The sequence below is a fragment of the Temnothorax nylanderi genome, unplaced genomic scaffold (genome assembly GCF_030848795.1).
Source record: "Temnothorax nylanderi isolate EJ_2023f unplaced genomic scaffold, tnyl_v1.0 TNYL_tig0193_pilon, whole genome shotgun sequence".
Taxonomy (NCBI): domain Eukaryota; kingdom Metazoa; phylum Arthropoda; class Insecta; order Hymenoptera; family Formicidae; genus Temnothorax; species Temnothorax nylanderi.
The window spans coordinates 202,521-218,807 of record NW_027249255.1 but is presented as its reverse complement, the minus strand read 5'-3'; the positions used below and the strand labels follow the sequence as shown (position 1 = coordinate 218,807).

The following is a 16,287-nucleotide window of genomic DNA, read 5'->3' as shown; positions in this document are numbered from 1 at the left end:
GCGTTAATGATTTAATGCAAAGGTCGTAAATGTACGATTGGGAATGGCAGCGCGCGGTGCGTACTCTCTTACGGAGCGGGGTATCACCTGCTCGTATTGTTTAACCGAACGAAATGAAACGGCGTCCGGTGCTGGACCAGATTGCGGCCGGCGCGTGCCCGATTCGCGGAAATCCGACACTCTTACTTTTACGACATTCTGCACGGTGCGGGCGTTTAAAAATCTGCCTTGAAAAGTTGCAGCCGTTCCACGGTGCGATGTGGCAAAATCGTGCTTGCGTTTCGATACACACGGATATGTTCGAGATGTATCGCATTTTCATTGCCACATGTAAATTCACATGTAAATCCTGATTACTTTTAATTTAATTAATCATAAGTAAAAATTGTTTTACTATTCTACAATTTTGAGGGAGAAGTAATAGCTTTTTTTCACAGAAGAATAGTGAGAGATATTTTAAAACGTGAAGGTTTTGAACACCATAGTCTTCATGTCGAGAATGTCGTAAAGCCACTTCGGTTTAAAGACTACGTCCAACCGATGCACAAACTGGTGTCCCTCGAATACATACGTGACCTATCAAAAAGTTATTCGCGTTTACGGAAACGTGTTTAATTTAAAATCTTTAATTTGACACACGAGGCTATCTATATGTAAAATCTGGCTAGTATCCTAGACTTCGAATCCAAGTTCGTGTAAATGTAATGATATATATATAGTACGGTATACTTTCATATTTTAAATATTTATATTGTTTATTCGAACTATGATAAGGCATGCTAAAAGTGATTCCCGATACTACCCAGATCTGCTCGTTCACGCCGAGCGATGTGCAGTCAACGTGCGCGCAGGAAAGGGAGGGAAAGAGAGAGGAAGACAGAAAGAGCAAGGGGAAAGAGCTGAAAATATACATAAACTAACGTCGACTGGAAAGTGCGGCGGCTGCACGCGACTCGCCGCGATGCTGAAGAACACACTGACAGTCACATATGGCTCCGGATATGCCGGTGTCGGTATGCTCCACAGGACTTGATACATGTAGAACTCGGTGGTCCTCTCTCTGTTAAGGCCGATAAACTTTGCGTGGAACATCCAGCTTCTCAGAGCCTGCAGAAGATCAATAAAACACGTATTTCATTTTCCCTTCCCTTGGCGCGATCGATCTTTTTTTCAATTGTACCGATAATTGGTTCCATCTGAGCATCTCCTCTTTCACACATCGCAGGCCGTTTCGCGCATTGATATTTCCACACGTAGGCCATTCGGTGTAGTTGAGCGAGGACTGATGATCCTAACAGTTAAGAGCAATCGATACAAGTAATTGTTTACGAGCGAGCAATAGACAATTGTTACATGTACATATGAGATACCGTTTCAGTATGTACGAAAATGTATGAGAATTATTCAGGTACACCGTAATCGACAGGTAAGAAGCTTAACGAACCATGACAGCGACAATTTTTATTGCGGCGGTAACTGCGGAATCGACGAATCTTCTCACGAAACGCGTCACATCCTGACAAGATTCAACCTGATGCTCTTCCGCAGGCCGTGTATTATACACCGACCGCCTCTTTCGCATAAACATACTGATTAATCCTACAAAGATTGCGTGCGAATTTCAAAACGTCATCTTCGAAAGATTTCGATGATTTATTTCGCCAAATTTACAATCGATAACGATTCGTTGCGTTCTTCGCATAAAAAAGAAAAAAAAACGGAACGACGGATCTAAGAACTTTTCTCGTGATATATGTATATACATACATTTACCTACCGTCGTATACAAGACATCTACATACGTATGTACGACAATTAAATATGTATATATGTGCCGACTTAATCTATACGAGAACGATTCGTAATATTATGTGATTAAAGTTATATAAACTTATATTAACAATCGTTTTTCGAGTGATTAGAGTCATGCTGATTGCGCGCGGCCTTTGTAGACGCTTCCAATCCTGTCACGGCCGCCAGTACTTCGAACAGACTTTCCATCAGTCTGCCAAATATTTCTGACATCTCTTCATCCTTCCTTGTTATCACGAATATGTCTGAAATATATTGATACGCAAAATATATGTCAATATATATTTCATGTATTGCTATGTTTAAAAGTGTAAATCACGCAAATATTCCAAGAATTAACGATAGTGACATCATACAGCCAATAAAAAAGATTGAGATGATGTGTAACTGTATTTAAGTATTATTGATTATCTATTAAACTCACCCGATCTCTCTTGACCTATGTATTTGCAGTACATATTAACGGCAGTTGTTACGTCGTCGTCATCGTGAAAGGGGTCTCCGGGCCATTGTGCCCTGTGCAGTCTCACGGCTTCGAGCGCTGGACACCATCGTGCATTTCTTAGAAGTTCGGCGATTCTGGCGACTTCTTCCACGGCTCCAGAACCCGGAAGAGGACTAGGACTGGGTGTCGGAGTCGGTGTCCCTCGTTCGCTCTCGGTGCTTTCTTCGAGCGCTCTGCTTAATGCTATCTTCATATTCGCGATCTCAATAGATAGATCTTGCAAAGGAATCTGTACGTTTCTAGCGGCGTTCATTAGCGCCCCTAGCATTTTGTTCGACGCTTCGATCAACAGAAGTAGCTGGAAGTGCAGTTTGTACAGCGCTCTGCCTAGGTCTAACAGCATCTCCTCGACGCCCGCTTCCGTGGTGTGGCTCCCGCCTAACGCCTGAAGCTTAGCGGTTGCTTTAGCTGCCTCCAAGCACTGAAAGGAAAACCAATATTATAGCGTCTTGTCTTAAACAGTCGTTGTCGAGTATCTCGACAAAACTCACTTCCGTAGCGTGATCTTTCCTATCGAGAAATGTTTCCAGATGTTCCTGTATCTCCAGCATTCCAAAGCGCAACGTCTCGTTTAGCCGCTGATTCGCGAATATGGCTACCGAGAACCACACCAGAGGCGGTTCGGCTTTTGAACTAAGTAGCTCAGCATGAGCAGATAAATGGCAACCCAAGTGAGCTGAAGCCGAGCTGCCATTACAAAGCAAAGCACTTGCCTCGCGTGTGAGACCAACAGATTTACTGCTCACATCCTATGAAACACAACAATTTCCTTAGGAAAAGTGACAATCCATTGATCTTTTGTAAAATTTAACAGGATTTATTTTTTAATAAAATAAATTATATTTTTTTTAAAGCAATATTTACCCTCAAGATCTTGCTCAGCAATTGGAAGAAGCTCAAAGTATTGTACGGAGCTTGAGTAATGAGACTTTGAATTTGCTGCCTCCAGATCTCTTCGGCATCGTCTCGTACGACCTGTCGGAAGGGCATCAACGCGGATAGGTTGGGTGACGCGTTGCAGGGCGTCACATCTCCGAGATCTCCCGCACTCGAACCGCTATAGGCGAAAGATCCGAAATGAAACGATTAATATACGCGTTTCCAGAGGTTTTTATACAGAAACTTACGATGTGTCAGACCTTGTGGATGAGTCGTGACGCGTGCGACTAGGTATCAACGAGAGAGAAGACGGCGGGAACATTCCTGGGATGCTGTTCGCCTCCTGCCCCGTTCCGGATCCACCTGGTACTTCGTCCAAGGGTGATTCTGATCCTGCCTCGTCGTCCGATGATTCTTCGGCGACACCGCGCTGCGTACATTCCAAATTTTATTGATACAAGTATTTTAAAAACGGCAAAAAATATAAAATTACGTGTGGTAAAACTAATTTTTAATTTTTCACATATTTACCCGCGTTGTGTGTTTGCTGGATGACGGCGTTTTCTCACTTAAACTTTCCTCGAACTGTCGCAAACTGGGTTCTCGTTCCTCTCCCTCGCTAAGAGGACGACGTCGAACTCCCCAGTTAAAGTTGTCCGTACTCTCGCCCTGTAAAGTTTAACAGAAAAAAATTGGAATTAGCATTCTCTATTTAGAAGGCAAAGCATCGTGGGCTTACCTCGACGCTTTCGCTCTCATACTCAAGGAAATCGAAGTCCTTAAATACGCCGAACTGCTCGTCGTCTCGTCTGGATCCTCCGCTCAAATCGTTATTCGCGCCGGAAACCTCTTCCGTTGAAGAAGCCATGGATGATTGTCTTTCCATCAAGTCCGAACTTTGACTGAATATGACCTGAATTTAAAAAAACGTGATTAATAATGTAAAAAAAAATATATATATATGTAAACGCAAAGAAATTTGTGAGGGATTAGAAGCAAATATACATAAGTGACAAATTCATGAATATAAAGTCAATAACTACGGCATCTCGTATTTTTTTGGATAGACAAAAATTACTGTGACACTAAATAGTACTCAATATTATGGAATTCACTTATATTTCGCTGCTTCTTAATTAAATCCCTCGATTGGGAATTGCCTTCAATATGTCTTAATTCCGACTGACTATGTGAATTTGCTTAAAATATTCAATTGTGCATACACGTATTATACAATTACTAATTATATATACAGAGTGCTCTGGAGCTATCGCAATTTCCTTCAGAACCTAATAAATTAATTGTAGTTATAAATATTAAAGAATAATAACTTTAATATTATAAATCAAACTCTAATAAAGTGTCAAATTTGTAAATGCTGAAAGATAAATAACAATATAATGCTCTATTATCAAGTTTTCAAGAAATTAATGCAATAATGTAATGGAGTCGCCTGCATATAATTATGTACATATTAATAAAGAACAATGATTGTTTCACACAAAAAAATTACAGAATCTATGTATCCTACAATCGGAAAGAATACGTAAAAATATTTCCTATTATACATTTATACAGATAATTTCATATATAATACAATAGACGACAAAGCGTGGAAAGATAGTAGATTTCAGATAGCTGTGCTGTAAAATTATACTACTACCGCTTTATAACATCTTGTACAAACGTTTTATTACACCTGCAACAATGTGCGAGTGAAAATACTTTTATAAAGCTGACTGAAGCGTGGAAATACGACTCACAGAACATTGCAATTAATCACAAGTACTTGCGCTATTGCGAATTACAGCGGGTGTGCAGATTGCATTTATAATTAACCCTTTACCTTGCTACACAATGTCATTGAACTAATGTGCTCATCCTAAAAAGGGGTACATAATGAATCAGTTGATTTTTGTAAGATGTACAGGATGATTCTTAATTATATATCAACACTTCAGGCGGTGACTCCAGAGCCCCAAAAATGTCAGATGAACATTAGTCGTTTAGATTTTATTTTCTAAAGTTGTAATAAATTAAAAATGCTCGAAAAACGTGCCCGCCTTCCGCTGTGAAGCATGCTACGGCATGTTCCGATGTGACCAGATGTTTACTAATTATATATACATACATACATATGTATATATTACACAATTACATTATTTTATTTTAAATAACGCTTTAAAATATCTATATTTATGTAAATTTACCTCTCAAGAAAGAAATTTACAAAATATAAATATTTTAAGATATAATTTAAAATAAAATAATGTATAATTGTATATAAATATACGTAACTATATTATTCGCATAGGATAAACCATAGGATAAGGATATGTTTACACTACTCGAATTAATAATTGAAAAACGTACCGATGGGCTCTTCGGTAAACCGACTCTTTGTCCACATGTCGTCAAGAGATTTACCAAGCATTCCCTGACTCGGCCCTATTGAAAAAAAATCGATTATTCATCATAAATGCATAATTTATACACGATATTACATTAAACTTTCCACACATAAGTTTTGTCAATTTCTAATCAGATCTTTATTTTAATTCAGTTCTTGTTTGAATTTAATAACTATACCTGCGACATCCATGGTCTCTTCCATCCGGCAATGGCGCTACTATCCGCCGGCGATAGAGATAATGAACAGCGTGGAGAACCAATCGATTTTTCTTCAGTACCTTGACGTATCAGCCAACGTCTACCGATCACTGGTGTTTGAGACAGATCAAACGTGAAATCCATTGTTCTTCCTATTCATAAAAATAAAACAGTCAAAAGTATTACAAATATTAAAAGATATGATTAATTAAAATTGTGTGTATCTATGTTTCTACATGATAATAATAAAACACAATGTTTACTACATTTTGTAAAATATTTTAGCTGAAAAGCTTCCAGATACATATCTTAAAATCCAAATAATCGTGGGAGCATAAATGTGTGTACATATTTAAGTAAACATAATATAATTTGAAGTATGTTAAACTTAGAAAAATAATTTTATTTTAGGGAAAGATTATCTATCACTATTGTCATTCTTGTCGCAACCTGTTGTGTTGTGCGATAAATAATCCGTGCCATGCATGCATGCCGCGTTGCAAAGAAAGAAAACATAAAAGATAATATACATCCAGGGAAAATAAATACGCATTAATTAATTCATTCACGGAGATGTCAATTTACCCGGTAGTTCTTTCTTGGTAAATATCTCCGTGTCGGTGAAGCTAGGATGCGGTGATGATAGCGAAGAATCCCAGGATGAACCGTGCATCGAGGTCGGCGGCGCAACGAGTGTCGACGACCTTGTTACTACAAGCTTTAAAATTTTCAACGCTTCTTTCCATTGAGTGCCCTGAAACAGCTTGTTTATTAGATAAACAAAATTATAGTCAATTGCACATACATACTCCTGTGATCATCGAATTATAATGTCTGATTATGAAATTAATTAAATACTTGGATACTTTACCTCGACGTATTTAGAGATCACTCTCAACAGTTCGGTATTGATCGGTTGCGCAGCTGGAGACGCCAGATCCACGTAATGCAACATGCAATGTATAATACTGAGTACCGGCAACGCTACATTGCTTGGACCTTTCTCCAGTACTTCCACGAGGAAAGCAAGCATGTTGAAACTAAGATGAGCGTAGGAATCATAAAGATATTTCACCACGCATTTAGTCCACTGGAAGCTTTCCTTGCTGAAAGTACGCCGACTGTACAACGTCATGACTGTACCAAGGTTCTCCAATTTTTTCCCCTTTTCTGCGCTTACCTGCAAGAGAAATTTGACGAAAAGACGCCAATGAATAAGCGCAAAACGTAAATTAGCAATTGCATGTATTGCTTTTTATTTGTTAACGTAGAAAAAAATAGTAGTAGCAAGCGTCTTACTTGCGCAATGTTTTCGGCGCTTCTGATGCAGAGTTCGTTGGCATCTTCATAATTCAACAGCATATAAGGCAGCAATGATACAACATTCATCGGAAATGCGAGGCTTTGCGTGGGGTCGACCACTGGCAGATCTAGCAGAGGCGTAAATTGAGACAGCAGCGTAACAACTGGTTCGTATGTATTCGGACTGGTGCATCCTTTCAATAATAGCGCGTGGACACCAGGAAACGAGGACCACCGCAATTGCTGTTGCAATTTCTCAACCTTGTCCCGGGCGTCTGGTCGATCCAGCGGTAGCCTGTGCAGCACGCGACTGAGGAGCCGCAGTGCCAAAAGAAACTCGTGCTCGTAATCCGATTCCAGCAAGGATACAGATAGCCAGAACAGTTGCGCTAGTATTGTCATCTTATCGTCCTGCGTGGCGGAGTCACCCAGTAATTTCAAGGACTGCGCTGATCTTGATCTAGACAGATTCGAGTTAGGATACTTGTTACCGCCAGTTCTGTTCTCCAGTTCTGCGGACAAAAATGTTTATTTAAAAAATCGGTGAATTAAAATTGAAATTCAATTTGTATACAGACAAAAAGCTTGTATTGAGTATTACAAGAAGTGTTGATTATAATAGTGACCTTTTATATCGTTAGTCACGGAATTTCCACCGCTGGACCTCTTCATACAGTAACTAACCGAGTAGCTAGTGCTTCTTGTATGTCCGCCTTGATTCAAATGAGAGAACATGTGTGGCCCAGCTGGGTATCCATTTCCGCCTCCTGGACTGCGCTTCCCCCCGATTACAATTCCCGATACGGGATCCTTGTTGTTCAAATTAGGCGTCGATTTGAAGATTTCTTTCATGAAATCCAGCGGTCTAAAGTCTGACTCGAGCGAATCGACAGCTGCTTCCAACGTTAGCAACAACTCTGTTACATATCCCTGATAAAAATAATAATAATAATAATATAATCATATAAAATATTCGGGATGCCAATCAACTTGAAATTCTTTTTATAATTATTATCGACTAGATTGCGTTTTAAATAAAAGCAATTATATCAACAAGAAAACTGTCGGTACCTGCATGTCTTCGCCTTGCTCGGCAACTGTCTCCACCAGCCTAGATAAGATATCAGACAGCATCCTAGACGTTATGGGAACGCGCAGCGCTCGAAAAACTTGTAACGATCTCCCTGCGTAGTGTCTGGACGAGCAGGAGAGGCCTAATTGCAGCGCCGTTTGCGCCCATCTCTGGCTGACTAACGCGTGGGGCAAGGAGTCTCTAAAGACACGTAATACGTGCCGCAATAATATTGTGAGTTGCTCGGCGCTACGCACCCACCATACTTTGGCAGTCATATCCTCGTAATTCCACAGTGGTTGATTTGTTCTGTCATGGAAGATAATATTCAATTAGAAATTTTATTCTCCCGAATATGTAATTTATGTGCATACACCTGGAGCCTAAGAAATTGATCAGGGACTTAATGACGTCTTGTATCGGCATATTTGTAATTTATGTGCATATACCTGGAGGCTAAGAAATTGATCAGGGACTTAATGACGTCTTGTATCGGCATATTGGGACCCGGCTGAGGACCGGTCCAATTATGTGTGTCCTCCGGCGTTACAATAACAGGCGGTACCACGTTCGTCGCCGTTCCGCTCGAGGCCGGCCAGCTATTGCACACCGCTGGTTCTGCAAAATCATTTTTTATCTCTATAACATTTTTTATAAGCACAAAGCAAAAATTAATTTTTATAGTACATCCGGGTATTTTACCGTAGTGAGAATTTCCATAATCTTTACTATCATCCGTCTGATTCGAATGGTTCATCGACATCGGCGGGGTTGACGTCGAATTCGACAAAGACGAGTGAGTGGGTGTACCGTCTGCAACTGAGGAAGACGGTAACGGTGGGGGAGGAGGCGGCGGCGGTGGTGGTGGAGGTGCCGGCTGAGACGCTGAGGACTCGGGGGGCATAGGTGGTGGCGGCGGCGGCGGGGGAGGAGGTGGCGGAGGCGGCGGCGAAGAGGGTGGAGGTGGCGACGACGATGGTGGTGGTGTCGTCGGCGGTGGGACTGCGGGAGGACCGTACAGATAACTGTCGAACTCCGGGTCCATCTCCGTGAAATTGTGTTCCAGCACTGGGAGAGTCGGGGTGGACAAACCCAATCCCAATTGCTCCGTCTTCGAGGCGAGCAGCACGCGCGCCACGCCCAGGTGATCGCGATGATCGCCGAGCACGACCAGCAAGTTCAGCAGTAAGCAACGGCAGTGGTCTCGCACTAACGGTCTTGAATGATCCAGACCGAGAAAGACTATATGCAGCATTAAGGGGACGTGTATAGCCCAATCGAGCTGGATTCCGTCGATAACGACGTCGGTGAGCAGCATCACGGCGATGTTACATCTGAGGAATTACAGCAACATCGGGTTATTAACGCGCATTATTGAAACAAAGCTAATGGAATACCGTAGCTTGCAATCGCACCTGTGAAATCCGCTTATCGGCTGAGAACTATCGGGCAGGTATTCAGTCAGAGGAGCGAAGTACCCGCCGTATTCCGGCATTGGCAAGGGATGCGGTTGAGGAATATCGAACTTCTCGTCGACGCACGGCATCTTTCCGTTCACCCCAACGGGCCCGTTACGAGCGACGTAACACGACTCGTCGGTAGTTAACTAAAAAAAATAATTAATTACTTTCGTATTGAACTGTCCTGTTAAGATGCATTACATGCTCTCTCTCGAGCTTTCATATATTTTTATTCGTCGTCTTGTCGTCGAGAGCAGCAAAACCTTTCAATCATATAAATTTATGAACTTTTTACGATAATAAATCAAGTTCCAATAGAGTAACGTACCTCGGCTTCCGTCGTGGGAGTTGATAGATCATCTGGAAGAACTGGCGGACCGCTCGCAGTCCTCGTCTTTTCTGCCCTTGGAGTTTGAAACCCCGCGAGTGCTCGGAGCGCGGTATCGGATTTCGAGCTGCGGAAGAAGAATTCGAGTGTCTTTTTTGAGATTAATTTTTTTGCGATACCATAAAGTAATCATTTCACGAAATTAGTTATGCTTCAACATTCCTTTATGCTTTCGTAAAAAATTAAGAGATTTCACTATGAAACCATGGAATCTCAACTTAAGTAATGTATTTCAATAAACATCTCTCACCCGGTTTTAACGGGATCTTCGCCAGAGTGCCTTTTCGTATGAATGGTGCCCTTTTCAACGCCGAGATCGCGGGGAGGATTTGCAGGATCGGCGGCGGGCGCGTCACTATGCGACGAGGCTTTTCTCATGCTGGTAAGCCGATAGAAGGGCGGCGTTTCCGTTCGCTCGATCAAGCAATTCAGGGTCTCGACCGTCTCCAATTCCGTCATCATTTCGTCGACAAGACGATCCGGACGAGCCCGCGCCAGATACAATACCACACGCTTTGCCTAGTGATTAAATATTTTTATCACCTTGTCATTCGCAAATAAACCTATTCTAAAAATCTCACTCACGTATGGTAGCAACTCCTGAGGTGCCATTCCCGAGACGATAATCAAATAGCGGATTATAACTTTGAGATTGTTCGGCCAACAACCACACAGAGTCGCCCAAAGCTCTTCCGTCTCTTTAGGATGCTCGTCCGAGAACTTCGCTGTGATGTAGAAGAGATTGTTGAGCACCATCTCTGTCGCTTCTGCACTGCCCCAGCCTTCTCTGCGCGTTCCTCCACGTGTCACATCGCTCGTGTAATACTGTGAATACATAAATTAATTAAGAAATACCGCGGAAATGCAAAAGAGTATCTTTTATAAATGCCCGGGCAAATAAAACTATTTATATCGACAAAATACATATTGCAAAAGTGGGCACAGCATAAAATTCCATAATTATCCTAGGAAATATCATATTTTAAAACAGCTTATTAAAAAAAAGAGAACATACCCACAAAATTGGCAAATATTAAAGTAGATCTTATCAATCAGCTGAGGGATTAAAAGTAGCTGCGTTAACGGAAAAATATTAGTTTGTTAACTTTGATTATCCTACGCTTACAAAATAAAAGGGAATAACAAGCTAACGATCATTCAGCACATCACGACGTCGTTATTACCGACAATTGTAAAAGTATCGAAAGAAAGGCGCGGGTATCGGAAAATCGATTACAGTACTGTTTGCATGCCAAGCACAAAAGCTCTCGATATAACTACTTGAATTACAACTCTCTCGTTTCATCCATCTAGCCATCGAGGTGATCAAGATTATTACCATCATCGATAATTGAGCAGCATCGTTGGAGGACAAACGCAACGGGCGTTATGCCCTTTCTCCATTAAATGGATGTTCTTCTCGATTGTCTGACATATTACTCCAACCGATCATCTCAATTACGACGCTCGCAATCAAACTGATCAAGAGAGCCCTTACGATCACTAACGATAGGGAAAATTATCAAAAGAAAATATCTCAGACGTCGGGTATCGATCCCCGGTGCTTCTCGCATACAAAGCGGCGGCTTTAACACCCGATCTACAATAAGAGGATTACAATCTCTTTGATTATCATTAGATAATACGGGGAAAGTGATCTTGATACATCAACTTGTAATTTCTACAGTTCTCGCATGAATTCTAATCAGATCATCTAATATTAGAGCTATGTCCTTCATCATTAATGGGATTAAGAAAATCATTACGACAGCCGCATGAAAATTGGAAATTGGCATCAATCTTTCTACTTGTGCCAAAAATTTCACCACGTATTTCTGTCGAAGTTATTTGCATATATTTTTGATAAAGTCTCATGTCGCGTCTTTTCTAGGAATTCTTTATCTCTAAGAGAATTTTACCAGATATTGCATCGATACTCACATTTATACGAAATACTATTGTACATTTTTACAATGCATTAATATCGCATTTTTCCTGGAAACTGTATTGTATACTGCATATTGATATTCTTGTCAAAATTCTACAGCATCTATTTCATCACTAAATACTCTCCGCAAAAGAATCAACTACGCCACATTTTATCATTGAGTTTTCGCGTTGCACGTGCAATCACTCGCGATTGCTATATTGATGCATTTGCAAGTCCATTGAAATCGATACACAGTTCAGTATTGCATTCTCTGGGAGCTCTGCTTGGTACTTGTTTCAATAAACGCTTGAGTCCATTCACGTTTGCATCCATTCACGTCCAATTTTCCCGAATTACAAAGGAATACCAGCGTGATCCCAAATATGTGGAATTATTCACCCCGAAAATCAAGTACACAATCGTCAGATAAAAATCGTTGACCGTGTCTAGAATGATGGAACATTATTTTTATATAAAATCGATGAGAGTGTCTCCGAGAATGAAAACAATGTGTTTATCTTGCGCGTGCAAAGAATGAGTACTGAAATTTTCAATTTTCAAGATAAAATTTAAAGCTTCTATTCAAAGGTAGATTATTCACAATTTTCAAAGCTAATCAATGAAGATCAAATATATCACAAGAACGTAGCTCGTTTGTTTCGCACAAACGATAAGATAAATTCTGAGAAATTTTGCAAAATTATATATGCAACTTTTTCCTGGAAATAGATCACGATCACGATCCAAAGTGATCCCGTCAACGATCCAGATCACACGGGGGCGTAGCTCAGATGGTAGAGCGCTCGCTTAGCATGCGAGAGGTACCGGGATCGATACCCGGCGCCTCCAGGATCATTTTTTTGCCTCCTTTTACCAAAAGTAGATCGCAATTGTGATCCATAATAATCCCGCCGATGATCCAGATCACAAGGGGGCGTAGCTCAGATGGTAGAGCGCTCGCTTAGCATGCGAGAGGTACCGGGATCGATACCCGGCGCCTCCAAGATCACTTTTTGCCTCCTTTCACTAAAAGTGGATCGCAATCGTGGTCCAGAATAAACCCGCCGGTGATCCAGATCACATGGGGGCGTAGCTCAGATGGTAGAGCGCTCGCTTAGCATGCGAGAGGTACCGGGATCGATACCCGGCGCCTCCAACATCACTTTTTTTTTTTTCGAATCCTTTCACCGAAAGTAGATCACTTTTCTGAACTCGATTGATCTTGCTGCAGAATTACATTATCAGGGGGCGTAGCTCAGATGGTAGAGCGCTCGCTTAGCATGCGAGAGGTACCGGGATCGATACCCGGCGCCTCCAAGTTTTCTTTTTATCCTTTTGTTAACAATAAATCAATTGTGATGTCCAGGAACGTACTAAAAATTTAACGTAAGATTTTGAATCGGGTGAAGTCTTTATCAGCACGCGAGGATATCAAAAGCATCTTTCGGCATTCCCATAATGCATACATTATTTTTTCTAAGCGATTTTTGTTTATATCTGATTAAAAAACTATGCTCGGTGTGCATCAAAGATACATTCAATAAAAAGTTCGATTAAAAGTTGCAAAGCTCAATAATTACCTCATCAGCTTTTTGACAAATCAAAGTGGACAGATATAATCAATAAATATATAAACATATATATGAGAGCTTCGTACTTGTTGAAAGTTGTTAATTCTTGAATAACGTTATGCTGCAAAATATCACTTTTAATGTTTTAGTCAATTATGTTGTCTTTTTTCTTAAGATTGATTATATTTGTATTTCTATTATCCTATTACCCCTATTAAACTATATCCAAAAAGCAAAAGCGCAAAGAGCACAGACTTCTAAAATTTCAAAGCAAAATGCTGCGCCGCTATTTCAAAGTTGATCACGATAATAAACTTCATTCACCTGATAATAACTCAAAGGATTAGACGGAGGCGGTACATTAGGATCGACCAATTCCATGTTGTGCAACCAGGGTAACAAATATTGCAGTAGCAGTTGCCGAACTTCTCTGCGGGCTGTTTGAAACCGATGTGTAATTTCTGAAACATATAAATTGAGTACCAATTTCTAAGAATTACTATAGGTCAAATTATATTAATAATATATATGTTGTATTATCGATCTATATTATATTTGTAAATAATGTGGTAGAATTATATCAAGAGAAATGTGCACAAGTACTGCTTTTTTTATTACTGTCACGGAAGCGTGTAATCCGCTTCCATGTAAAAAAAGAAAGAAAATAATACATATTATAGCACCATTACTGGTGCTATAAATTTTATAAATCCACGATTTAACGAATTATTATATCAAATTATTTCCCTTGTTCCCTTTATTACTACAATTTTCCGACAATATGTAAAAGCAAGTCTTTTTCATAGCCAAGCTCATCCAGCTTAACTCAAATATACAAGGTATAAAGTTTCATCCGTAATGCGTTTCATACGCGTATAATGCATGTGTACATCCGAGTATCTCATCGTTCATCTCATCTCACGATTTGGAAATATTTAAACACCGGCCGTTTTGCAGCTTGAATGAATTTAATGTGGGCTGCATTACTGTTCCCTCTCCCTTTCTTTCACTTGCCGGATTCCCATTTCGCATTTAATTACTCCATACACGGTCGAACGCGTCCCCAATATTGCTTTATGCGTAATAGCGTAATTTAACGTGCCGATTTAAAGCAGCTAGATGTGGAAGGGCATTCGATATTTTCATCGATATTCGCAAATGACATCCCTAATAATTTGCTGAGTGCGCGTGTGTGTGTGCGTGCGTGCGTGCACGTGCGAAATTACATAGCGAAATTAGTATGTTCGCCTGCAATTATCTGCATTTGTTTCTAGCTAGTACGCGTCGCGTTTCAATCTAAATTTCAAAGATATTAACGTATCAAACAATTGTCACGAAACGTATCCTCCTTTGTGATTCTTTTGCGTGACATGATTCTCGATGTACAAAATACAAGATTGTTCGTTCAGTTAATACCGCTTTAAAATCCTTACAAGTAGCATATTAAACTAAATCGTGAGATTTGCCGCACTCTGATGAATCCATGCGTTAACTTGTACATCTCTAAAAATTTTAATCTGCTGCAAGCGGATGAGCTTGCGATTAATACAGGCTCTCATCCACGTTTTGAAAATACGATATCTACATGTTATATGTTTATACGTTGTTACTATTAATATACATATATACGGCCAATTTACGGTTAATCAGTTCAAAATATTTTATCCTATAAATAAATATATATATATATATGTATATTTAAATAAAATAGAATCATTATCAATTTTATTGGCGTTTAATAATCTCTTTTAATTTCCTTTAAAACTAATGATGATTTCCAATATTTCTGAAAAACGTATCTGTAAACTCTAGAAATTTTAGTTTATAAAAGGCGCTGTGAAGAGAACGCTCGAATCGGATATTGAATTTTTTCTAATTATATCTAGAATATAACTGTCAGATTCGACATGCACTCTTTGAGTTGAAATACATTTTTTATTTCTTCTTCTTCATGCTGCTATTGGGTGTAATATCACGTACAAGAGGGTTTTATGAGGTAAAACTGCAGTTTTACGTTACAGCAAAGTGTTCGCCGCTTCGAACGTGTCAAAGCGAACGGATGTAAGCCGGTTAGCCGGAAACGTGCAAGATAGTAATTCGCACAATGGAATTATTTTTCATCGTTATATTTTTCTCTCGTCGCGCATCGGTCCTCCGCTATTTTTTAAAGAGCCTCTTCGCCCCTTTAACGTGGTATATGACACTGGCAGTACGTCAGGCAGGCGTCACGAAATTAAAGCGGAGGGCAGCGATCCATCATGTAAACGAGGCTGCAACTTTATGCGTCTTGTGGTTCATTAACAATTGCGATTGTAGTTAAAAGGTTAAATTCTTAAACAGACAGATCACGGTCAACCTTCCATCAGCCTACATTATTCCTAGGTTTAATTAAGAAGTCGAATTCTGCGAACAATGCGACATTTCTGGTTCAAGAAGATTACAAGTCTTTGATTTTTAATTTTTACATAAGCAGAGCTTGAAAGATTTTAAATTTCACATTTTATTTTAACTTTAATTTTACATTTTTAATCCAATCTCATTTTCTCAAATTCTCTTAAAAAAAATTAATTAAATTTACTTCATTGAGCTCTTCAATCGCATCAAATATAACTGAATGAAGCAAGAAGAGGACCCTTCTTTAATGAATTTTACATCGTAAATCATTACTTTGCCGATATCGCGATACACATGCGAATCTCTACACATTTGAGTTATGGCACTAATAATTAATATTCTTGCACTCGAGATGACATGTATT

The 16,287-nt window shown here is 39.9% G+C and overlaps 2 protein-coding genes and 4 non-coding genes across 13 annotated transcripts in view; 4 read left to right on the top strand and 2 right to left on the bottom strand.

Annotated features, from left to right (window-relative positions):
- Nucleotides 1–196: 196 nt before the first annotated feature.
- Nucleotides 197–1,588, bottom strand: LOC139778711 (A-kinase anchor protein 14). Its single transcript, XM_071716786.1, has 4 exons — nucleotides 1,445–1,588; nucleotides 1,181–1,291; nucleotides 922–1,107; nucleotides 197–576 (listed from the first exon to the last, which is right to left on the bottom strand). The coding sequence occupies exons 1-4, from the start codon at nucleotides 1,586–1,588 to the stop codon at nucleotides 457–459; spliced, it is 561 nt and encodes a 186-aa protein (XP_071572887.1). The 3' UTR covers nucleotides 197–456.
- A 46-nt stretch (nucleotides 1,589–1,634) lies between these two features.
- Nucleotides 1,635–16,287, bottom strand: part of Fry (Protein furry) — a 30,779-nt gene continuing 16,126 nt past the window's right edge. For 4 of the 8 annotated variants that reach the window (XM_071716770.1, XM_071716769.1, XM_071716774.1 and 1 more), the window contains 21 exons: nucleotides 13,854–13,990; nucleotides 10,614–10,853; nucleotides 10,279–10,547; nucleotides 9,969–10,095; nucleotides 9,596–9,786; nucleotides 8,883–9,514; nucleotides 8,630–8,798; nucleotides 8,180–8,489; nucleotides 7,735–8,038; nucleotides 7,106–7,620; nucleotides 6,678–6,986; nucleotides 6,392–6,569; nucleotides 5,786–5,958; nucleotides 5,570–5,644; nucleotides 3,936–4,109; nucleotides 3,728–3,865; nucleotides 3,445–3,626; nucleotides 3,182–3,374; nucleotides 2,809–3,066; nucleotides 2,237–2,738; nucleotides 1,635–2,057 (listed from right to left, as the gene is read on the bottom strand). In XM_071716770.1, the coding sequence (XP_071572871.1) occupies nucleotides 1,897–2,057; nucleotides 2,237–2,738; nucleotides 2,809–3,066; nucleotides 3,182–3,374; nucleotides 3,445–3,626; nucleotides 3,728–3,865; nucleotides 3,936–4,109; nucleotides 5,570–5,644; nucleotides 5,786–5,958; nucleotides 6,392–6,569; nucleotides 6,678–6,986; nucleotides 7,106–7,620; nucleotides 7,735–8,038; nucleotides 8,180–8,489; nucleotides 8,630–8,798; nucleotides 8,883–9,514; nucleotides 9,596–9,786; nucleotides 9,969–10,095; nucleotides 10,279–10,547; nucleotides 10,614–10,853; nucleotides 13,854–13,990 (5,237 nt within the window). In that variant the 3' untranslated portion in view covers nucleotides 1,635–1,896. Of the gene's footprint in view, nucleotides 2,058–2,236; nucleotides 2,739–2,808; nucleotides 3,067–3,181; nucleotides 3,375–3,444; nucleotides 3,627–3,727; nucleotides 3,866–3,935; nucleotides 4,110–5,569; nucleotides 5,645–5,785; nucleotides 5,959–6,064; nucleotides 6,257–6,391; nucleotides 6,570–6,677; nucleotides 6,987–7,105; nucleotides 7,621–7,734; nucleotides 8,039–8,179; nucleotides 8,490–8,629; nucleotides 8,799–8,882; nucleotides 9,515–9,595; nucleotides 9,787–9,968; nucleotides 10,096–10,278; nucleotides 10,548–10,613; nucleotides 10,854–13,853; nucleotides 13,991–16,287 lie in introns of those variants that run through there. The other 4 variants (XM_071716772.1, XM_071716777.1, XM_071716773.1 and 1 more) reach the window with 3 other exon arrangements.
- On the top strand, nucleotides 12,735–12,807 carry Trnaa-agc (transfer RNA alanine (anticodon AGC)). The gene has a single exon. It is a non-coding gene; the product is annotated as a tRNA-Ala (tRNA).
- On the top strand, nucleotides 12,889–12,961 carry Trnaa-agc (transfer RNA alanine (anticodon AGC)). The gene has a single exon. It is a non-coding gene; the product is annotated as a tRNA-Ala (tRNA).
- Nucleotides 13,042–13,114, top strand: Trnaa-agc (transfer RNA alanine (anticodon AGC)). Its single transcript has one exon. It is a non-coding gene; the product is annotated as a tRNA-Ala (tRNA).
- Trnaa-agc (transfer RNA alanine (anticodon AGC)) lies at nucleotides 13,203–13,275 on the top strand. Its single transcript has one exon. It is a non-coding gene; the product is annotated as a tRNA-Ala (tRNA).